The sequence below is a fragment of the Myotis nattereri genome (assembly GCF_964212035.1).
Source record: "Myotis nattereri genome assembly, chromosome: 1".
NCBI lineage: Eukaryota > Metazoa > Chordata > Mammalia > Chiroptera > Vespertilionidae > Myotis > Myotis nattereri.
Genome location: NC_138075.1, coordinates 149,530,717 through 149,540,795, shown reverse-complemented (window position 1 = coordinate 149,540,795; position 10,079 = coordinate 149,530,717). Strand labels below are relative to the sequence as shown.

Sequence of the window (10,079 nt, the reverse complement as noted above, 5' to 3'; positions counted from 1 at the left end):
AGACTGGGTATTTTGCTAGATGTCACTTTGAGATTTTTCTCAATGAAGGACTGCATTCTGATTAAGTGATGCAACATTTGTCCTCAGTAGTAGAGCTACGACAATTGACAACTCTCTTCCCCAACTCTCCCAAGCTAACTAAGCAGCAGGAATGAAGGAGCACTTGCCACTGAGCCAGTACTTCCGAGGCTGGACCAGTCCTGCTTTGGTCACTAAGTTAGCTGTGACCTTGAGCAAATCTCTTAAGACCTCCAGCATATTCAGTATCAGAGACATCGATTTGCCCGACACATACGTTTAACAGTCAGTTCTGAAAGCCTTCCTGCTCTAGCAGCCTGTGTTGTATTATAATGTTACACAAATACACAGCCAGTGAAATTTAGCAAAATAAATAGGAATTTGGGGAATTTTAAAAATGAATAAACTAGTCACTGAGCTGGAGTCATCAGGTAACTGCATGTTATTTTAGGATGAGAAATTAAAAGGAGTAATATGTTTGCCTACACTTTTAAGTCTTAGGCTTTTTTTTTTACCTTTAATATCACATTTATTAGACTTATCATGTAAATAGTGCTGATCTTTCTTGATTTTAGCTATATTTCCAAGCTATTTGAGAATGGCCAAGGGTAACTGTTTTCTGCACATATCATTATTTTTTTCTTTTTTTTGGGAATCTTATAAGCTGTTGGAGAAAATGGTAGATAAATTAGCTATTTTTTTTTTTTTTTAAATAAGGACATTTAGGTTGTTCTTGGGCATCTAGATGAACACACCTTTGAAATTCCAGAGTCATTATCTGTTCAGACCCCTTTAAGGCATAATCATCTGATAATCCAAGCATGTCAAACTCAAAGGCTAACATGGGCCAAATAAACAAGGTTTAAGTTTATGTACGCCACAAAAAAACCCCAAAGCTTCAATTTTCATAGAAACGTAGGTTTATTTAGATAGAGATATGCTGAATACAAAGGGCTGAAATAAATGAGTAATCGTTAACATAAAATAATAGAACATTTTAATAAAAATCAATATTTTTTCTTGAACATTAATTTACCAGACACAAATTAATAAGCGCAATGCAAATAAACCTATCTTTCTTGTTCTCCAAAAGCAAAATATTTCCTGTTGCACACACCAAACAAGTCAGTTCAAGACTAATGACATGGCAATCAGCTGCTAAAATATTTGCTGTTAGTATTAGTGGAGAGAAATGGTGCACCTGTGCGTAAGGCATGTAAGGGAAATGAATGCAACACGATTATAGTAATCAGTCATTAGTGAATGTTGTAGTTCGTTATTAATAACTAGAGGCCTGATGCATGAAAATTCATGCAAGAGTAGGCCTTCCTTCCCCTGGCTGCCAGCACCTGCTTTCCTCCAGCACCCGCGACCCAAGCTTCCCTCCTCTTGCTGCTGGCAGGCACCTGGGACCCGGGCTGGCTTCCCCAGGCTGCCCGCAGGCACCCAGGACCTGGCTGGCTTCCCTCTGGCCCCTGTTTTGTCAGGAAGGACGTCCGGAATGATGTCTGGAAGACATCTGGTCTAATTAACATATTGCCCTTTTATTATTATAGACTAGAGGCCCAGTACACAAAATTCATGCACTTGGGGTAGGGGGTCCCTCAGCCCGGCCTGCACCCTCTCACAGTCTGGGAGCCCTCAGGGGATGTCCCGGGGGAGTGCGCCTAAGCCATCAGTCAGACATCCTTAGCGCTGCTGTGGGGGTAGGAGAGGATCCAGCCACTGCTGCTTCACTTGCCTTCCATGAGCTCGGCTTCTGGCTGAGCGACGTTACCCCTGTGGGAGCGCATTGACCACCAGGAGCAGCTCCTGCACTGAGCATCTGCCTTATAGTGACTGGTAGTTCTGCTGTTTGGTTGATTTGCATATTAGCCTTTTATTATATAGGATTATGTATAACAGGATATTGTAAAACTTAAGTTATGAAATTTTTTTTTTATATTTTTCTTTTTTCTTTTTTTAATTAAATCTTTATTGTTCAGATTATTACATTTGTTCCTCTTTTTCCCCCCCATAACTCCCCTCCTCCCAGTTCCCGCCCCACCATCCGCCCTCACTCCCCACCCACTGTCCTCATCCATAGGTGCACGATTTTTGTCCAGTCTCTTCCCGCATCTCCCACACCCCTTCCCCCCCCAAGAATAGTCAGTCCATTCCCTTTCTATGTCCCTGATTCTATTATAATCACCAGTTCATTCTGTTCATCAGATTATTTATTCACTTGATTCTTAGATTCACTTGTTGATAGATGCATATTTGTTGTTCATAATTTGTATCTTTACCTTTTTCTTCCTCTTCCTCTTCTTAAAGGATACCTTTCAGCATTTCATATAATCCTGGTTTGGTGGTGATGAACTCCTTTAGCTTTTCCTTATCTGTGAAGCTCTTTATCTGACCTTCAATTCTGAATGATAGCTTTGCTGGATAAAGTAATCTTGGTTGTAGGTTCTTGGTATTCATCACTTTGAATATTTCTTGCCACTCCCTTCTGGCCTGCAAAGTTTCTGTTGAGAAATCAGCTGACAGTCGTATGGGTATTCCCTTGTAGGTAACTGAGTTTCTTTCTCTTGCTGTTTTTAAGATTCTCTCTTTATCTTTTGCTCTTGGCATTTTAATTATGATGTGTCTTGGTGTGGTCCTCTTTGGATTCCTTTTGTTTGGGGTTCTCCGCGCTTCTTGGACCTGTAAGTCCATTTCTTTCACCAGGTGAGGGAAGTTTTCTGTCATTATTTCTTCAAATAGGTTTTCAATATCTTGCTCTCTCTCATCTTCTGGCACCCCTATAATTCTGATGTTGGTACGCCTGAAGCTGTCCCAGAGGCTCCTTACACTATCCTCGCATTTTTGGATTCTTTTTTCATTTTGCTTTTCCGGTTGGGTGTTTTTTGCTTCCTCGCATTTCAAATCATTGACTTGATTCTTGCGCTCCTCTGTTCTGCTGTCGGGAGTCTGTATAATATTCTTTATTTCAGTCAGTGTATGCTTAATTTCTAGTTGATTCCCCAATATAACATCGAGGGTCTCATTAGTTTTCTTGTAGATCTCATTAAGTTTATCGGCGGCTTCTAAACAGTTCTTGAGAGACCTTACAAGTGTGGTTCTGAACTCTAGATCTTCCATTGACAATTTTGTCCTGTTTCTTTGTCTCCGCATTTTGTTATGCTCCCTTGGTGCACCCCCTAGTGGTCTTTGTTCGTGGTCTTATAGTTAAATCTTGATTGTTGTAGCTAATTCCAGGGAGGGTTTGACCTCCAGGCCAAGTGGCTATGAGAATCAGCTGTGTCAGCAGTGAGAGAACTTCTGTCCTCTAGGGAGGTGCTAATCTGGCGTTTGCCTGAGGCTATCCGGCAAATGCCTCTGTGCAGGGCTTGGGCGGGGCGGGTCGCACAGGATCAACAGGGTGGGCCGGAGAGAGCAGTTATGGCGGCTCTCAGTCCTGTCCCCAGGGGCTCTGCCTCTCTGAGTCCCAGCACCTGCTGCAAAGCTCGGAGAGAAAGCTGCACTCGCTCTGACCGAAGCCAGGCAGTCCCGCTTCTCCCGTTTGAGTCTGGGTCCCTAAAGACTCGCCTGTATCTGGAGCTCAGAGTCTGCGACTCCCTCCCGATTGAAAACGCCCACCACGCCCTCCGCTGCGCCAGCCCGCTCCGCGCTCTCCGCACCTCAGAATTTGACTTCAGCACTGCGCCTCCTCTGAGTGTCCGTATGCGTTTCTCTTTCCTCCTAGTTGTAGGACTTCCACTCAGCCAGCGTTCCAGTGGTTCTGGGTGATGTCCGTTCCGTCTTTTAGTTTCACTTTTGAAGTAGTTGTTCAAAGCAGCAAACTCCGGCGTTAACCTATGCCGCCATCTTGGTTCTCTCAAGTTATGAAATTTTTATTGAAACGTTTTTTTCATTTTTTACATACCATTATATTGGCTGGGCCACAAAAATATTTGTTGTGGGCCTCATGTGGCCTGTGGGCTGCAAGTTTGACATGCTTGATGTAATCATAGAAACCCCTCCCCCTTCCTGTTCCCTGCTGTGCTTTCTCTCACTTTTTTGTAATCTTCCTTAGTTCTCTCCTTAATTCCAAATGCACAAAAGAAAACGGTAAAACTGTCTTTCTCTGGAGCATTTGAAATCTTGCTTCCAGGCGTGTCATCTGTTTGGCTCAAATAGACTCAAGTAATGCTTACAAAAATTCTCCACAGGTTTGGAAGTTCTTATGTTAACATTTTCAACATTAGTAATCCCTCAAAAATAAATTAGGGTGTTTTTTTTTTTTCTTGTGATATACCTTTTATGTGGGAGAAAGATAAAAATAGACTTGTGCATGAAAAGAAATTGCAGCCTACTTTTTTCAATAAAATACTAAAGAATTCCTTCAGTAATCAAAAGGTAAGTGTGAAATCGCCTTTTGTTTAGTGGAGAAATAAATAGAAACAAGAAAGAATCTCTTTTTAATAAAAACTTAATGGTATGTCCATTCAGCTGCCATGTTGCATGAGGTAAATAGCTGGATTTGTGACATTCAGAAAGCAAAGAAATCATGAACCAAAGTGTAAGAAAGTAATAAGTCTGAAAATTAAACACTTTAGCTTTAAGTCTTGCCAGTGGATCTTATAAAACTGCACGCTGTTTTGTAAACAATTTGTGTTGTAAACAATCATGGTGTTTGTACCTATTCTCATTTTTAAACTAAATATATGACAACAATGGAGTTCAATTAAAAACAGATTAACCACATAGATATGTATACTTGATTATGGTAGATTTTGCTTTGCTAAATCTACCTTGATTTTCCCTAAGGAGGCATACCATTTTATCCACTTGGTGGGTAAAAAAGGGGCTCTATAATAAATCTAACTAAAAGTAACTTAGAGAGTAATTTGATCCTAAATCCCTATCTGAGCAGATTATGGTGGGTGGGTGGCTCGTCATGCCCCAGGCATATAACTTGTTTATTAAAAGGTTTATCTTTGGACCTCCACGGCATTAGGCTCACAGCAGCGCAGCCGCTCGGAGTAGATCTACGGAGTGACCCAAACCGAACACATGGCTACCACCCAAGCCCGCGCGGGGGTCCAACAAGTAGAGCAGGTCCCTGTGGACACCTACACGGAGCACAGTAAGTGGAATGCTGATGAAGACTCGCCTCCGTCTCCAGAGGACCCCTCTTATGGTGACTCTGACATACTCAGCTCTGCAGCCGCTGACGAGGTAACAGCCCATCTGGCTGCTGCAGGGCCTGTGGGAATGGCTGCCGCCGCTGCTGTGGCCACAGGGCAGAAACGGAAACGGCCTCACGTGTTTGAGCGGAATCCATCCATCCGGAAGAGACAGCAAACACGCATGCTTCGCAAACTTCGAGCCACATTAGATGAGTATACTACTCGAGTGGGGCAGCAAGCTGTTTTGCTCTGCATCTCACCCTCCCAACCCAAACCGGCCTTTAAGGTATTTGGGGCAGCACCGTTGGAGCAGGTGGTGCGTAAACACCAGAGCGCGATCCTGGGGGACCTGGAGTCCGCCCTGGCCCAACGCGCCCCGGGGCCGCAGGAGGGTAACTCGGAGCTGCCACCTCTCACCAGCGACGGGATTCCAGTCTCTGTGAATCAAATGACCCAGGCCCAGCTGCGGGCATTCATCCCAGAGATGCTCAAGCACGCCACTGGTCGGGGAAAACCAGGCTGGGGCAAAGAAAGCTGCAAGCCCACCTGGTGGCCGGAAGACATCCCGTGGGCCAATGTCCGGAGGGATGTCCGCACGGAAGAGCAAAAGCAGAGGGTTTCATGGACCCAAGCACTCCGGTCCATAGTTACAAACTGTTATAAACAGCTCGGGCGGGAGGACCTTTTATGCGCTTTTGAAGATCAGCAAACACAAGCAGAGGCTGCAACCACACAGAGTATAGCCCATCTTGTTCCATCAGAGACCGTAGTCCAGACCTTCAGTAACCCCGATGGCACTGTCTCACTTATCCAGGTTGGCACAGGGGCAACAGTAGCAACATTGGCTGATGCTTCAGAATTGCCAACCACAGTCACTGTTGACCAAGTGAATTATTCTGCTGTGGCAGATGAAGAGGTGGGACAAAACTGGACCACGTTACAAGGAGGTGAGATGACCATCCAGAGGGCGCAAGCTTCAGAGGCCACACAGGCAGGGGCAGCTTCTCAAGAGATGCAACAGGGAGCTACTGTCACCATGGCGCGCAACAGTGAAGCTGTCGCCACATTGGCCAAAGCCACCTTGCAAAGTGGGGGACACATCGTCCTGTCTGGGGAAACCGCAGCAGCCATTGCAGCACTTGCTGGAGTCCAAGATGCTAACGGACTGGTCCAGATCCCTGTGAGCGTGTACCGAACTGTGGACCTGCAATCCTTTGGGTAACCAGCCTCACCCAAGGCAACAGGCTGGTGCAGGTGGCCATGGCCCCTGGGGACACCAGGACAGCGGGTAGCAGTCACCATAGACTGCCAGTCTGTGGAAATGATGACGTTGGGACAGTGACATGCAGCCATGTCATCATGGCATCGTTTTCTAGTCTACTTCAGGCATTTTTATACCTTGCAGAGGTGCAATCAAATGGAGTTAAGTCCCTCAACTTTGGAAGAAAAGTATCGTTAATACTTTTTTAAAAAAGGAAGAAAGGCAGTGAATGTTGAAATTGCATTTTTTAAAGCACCACTCTTGATTTTCTGGGATTGGTGGAATAAGATACTGCATGGTTAGTTTCACTGTCCCTAAAAAGCCAAACTGTGGCAAGACTTCTTTCTGCGAAAACATGTGTGTATACTTATGTGTGTGTATGTGCGAATGTGAATATATGTACATGTGTACAGATGGATATAAACATTTACATATAAATAAAGTATATATGTGTACGTATATATTCATCTATATGTATAAAAGCCTAAGCAACTGGATGGCCAGCCAACCAGCTGGTAGCTATGACGCACACTGACCACCAGGGGGCAGATGCTCAATGCAGGAGTACACTCCCACAGTGGAAGCACAGCTCAGCTGACAGATGGGTGCCAGACACCAGGCTCACGGCTGGCAAGAGCTCACAGCTGGCAAGCGCAGCTGTGGCTGCACCAGCCTCTCCCGCCTCCACGGCAGTGCTACGAACGGCAGGCGCAGTGGGGCTGGGCTGAGCAGGAGTGGCTCAGTGCCTGGCCCAGGCTCCTCCCTGGCTGCCTGCCGCTTCTCTCACTACTACATCCCCTGAGGGCTCTTGGATTATGAGAAGGCCCAGACCAGGCTGAGAGACCCTACTGGCGCACAAATCTGTGCACCCACCAGGCCTCTAGTATATATATGAAACCTACATGGAATTATCTGTATGAAATTAAGGTGGGCCCAGGCCCCGCACAGCTGCCTCCCATGGTGTCCCTGGGTCTGGGCTTCTCTGTAACTCTTCAAGTCTAGGATTTCTCAGCTGCAAGTCCTGAGTATCCAGTGGCTAAATTCACCTGACTTTTTGACAGGCCAAATCTCCACTCCTTGAGTACAGGGACAACTCTTCCCGCTCTTCTGGGCCCCCTCTGTGTGAAAAAGTATTTAATGTTTGCTTTTTTAACGTGACATTAAAAGATAATTCATGTCTTGCTCAGCCTTGGAGAAAAGTTTCAGATTCTTGTGTTTGCTTGTTTTATATAAAACTAGAGGCCTGATGCACAGATTCATGCACCAGTGGGGTCCCCCAGCCTGGTTTGCAGGGATCGGGCCAAAACTGGCTTTCTGACATCACTCCAGGGGTCCCGGATTGTGAGAGGGCGCAGGCCAGGCCAAAGGACCCCACCGGTGCGCCATCAGGGCCGGGGAGGGACAGTGGGAGGGCTCCAGGATGTGTCCAGACCGTCTTGCCCAGTGCCGATCTGCCGGACCCCAGCAGCAAGCTAACCTAGTGATCAAAGCATCTGTCCCCTGGGTGGTCTGTGCACATCATAGCGACTGGTCAAACAAATAGTTGCACACTTGGCATATTAGGCTTTTATTATATAGGATTATCCAAAGTTAAAAAAATTAAAGGGTTTATCTTTGCCTTAAACAAGCCCTGTCCATTGTTTTTGTGCATCTAGGTTAACACACCTTTAAAATGCCTTTTTCAGACCCCTGGGAAGTATAACCACCCTCAACAGAGCACATAATCTTGTTAAATATTCTGTCATTTAATCCCCACCCTGCCTTGCTTTCTACCATCTTCATGTAACCTTGGTAACATTCCTCCCTCCCCGCTCCTTAATTCCAAATGTATAAAAGAAACTACAAAACTGTCCTTCTCTGGAGTATTTGAGATCTTGCTTCTTGGTATTGTCATCAATTTGGCTCAACTAAATTTTATAAAAACTCTTACAGGTTTGGACATTTCTTACATCAACATACTGCTATGAGATACAGTGGGCCATAGATTTTAGGCAGAGTACTAATTAATCATGTAATAAATGAAACATTCCAACTATTTAAATATGGTGCATGTGAGTGGGTGGGATGGTAAATGACTTTGCCCTTAAATTCAAAGCCAATTCATTTTCCCACTTCTGCTCCCTTGTGTATTTGTTAATTGCTTTTCTTTTATTCCTGTAGAAAACTTTACCTGATATCAAAATCACATTTTCCTGACATCTAGCTTTTACTTCTGGGTGGATGCTACTTAGAAAATACCTAAGGGTGCTTCAATTTCTGATTTTGATTGCTTGTGGTGAAGGTGGTAGGCATACCAGGAAGTTTGGTAAACATATTTAGTGATACGTTATTAACTGGATGCTTTGCTATGACTCTTGCCCTAACCACTTGGTAAATATTTTCTGATTTTTTGGTCTCTTTTTATTTTACCTACTATGATTTATAAATATAGGAACATATTTTGACTTGTGAAAATTCAGCAAAGAAGGTGACCAAGTGGGCAATGCCACTGAAGAAGGGTAGAAACCTTTGTGAGAAACATTGTAATAAGAGGAGAAAACCTTTCTTTATAGGTGGCCACTGATTTTGGAAAAAATATTTTAAGGACTCACATATTAAAAAGAGTTAATTAAATTTATTTTTATTTTAAAGAGGAAAATTTTCGAGTCATTTTTTAGGGATCAGGCTAGGAAAGAGAGAAAGTTGGGAGTTAGATAGGAGGACAAGGTAAGGAGACATCTGAAAGATCAGAGCTGACATTACCCATAACCATTGCTCTTTGCTCAGAATCCTTCTTCCTCATCAATTAATGTGGATTCTTATTCTAAGTGTTCCTTAGAAGATAAAAAGAATTCCCCTAACAGATTCTGAAAGTTTCTCCTATTAATAACAACGTTGCTGAAGTTTAAATTTTTTATTTTTGAATGAAAGTTACTGTCCTTTTTTATCTTTATAATTTACTCATTCTTTTAGCACACATTTATGGGGCTGGTCACCAAAGAAATGAGGCTATAACGATGAAGTAGGCACATAACTTGCCTTTACAAAACTTAAAGCAATAGATGGTGCACAACAGTCTGAGGATACTTTTGATATATATAAAAACTTTATTTAAGCCAGGGTTTCTCATCCTCTATCAAATCTTGATAATGTTTCAGTGCACACAGGGATAATCTTTATGAAATTTATGATGAGAAAAATAAAACATACAGTAGTATGGGAAAAAAAATCACGATTTAATTTGCATAAAATTCAATACTTAATTTCATTAAGATATATAAAATCTTTTGAAAAAATTTTGGTAAGACTTTTAAACTATGACACTGATGAGAAATTATCTGCATACATATCAGACAATGCTTTTAAAAAGTTTTTTTCCATTTAAAAATTTATGCCAGTTAAAATTATTATCTAAGAGTCTAAAATCTTTTAATTTTATTTCAGTGACAGATGTAAAGTTAAAATATCTTATAATAATGTAAATATTACATTCTAAATATAGAATCTAACCAGACTTTTTAATATCAAATATTTAAAATAATAAAGCTGTAATTGATAGAAATGAATAAGTAGTTAGAATGGTCACCCTGTAACCCATTTGTACATCACTACAAGGTAAGTAATACCAAAGAGAAGTAAGAGAGTTAGGGATTGGGGCTACTACTTGG

General features: G+C 42.9%; 1 protein-coding gene across 1 annotated transcript; it reads left to right on the top strand.

Moving 5' to 3' along the window:
* Positions 1-4,496: 4,496 nt before the first annotated feature.
* LOC308531293 (nuclear respiratory factor 1-like) lies at positions 4,497-6,513 on the top strand (the record flags this gene model as incomplete). Its single annotated transcript, XM_081108248.1, is given in 4 exon segments — positions 4,497-4,508; positions 5,029-6,387; positions 6,390-6,460; positions 6,462-6,513. Coding segments are annotated over 4 exon segments (1,494 nt in total).
* Between the last annotated feature and the right edge of the window lie 3,566 nt (positions 6,514-10,079).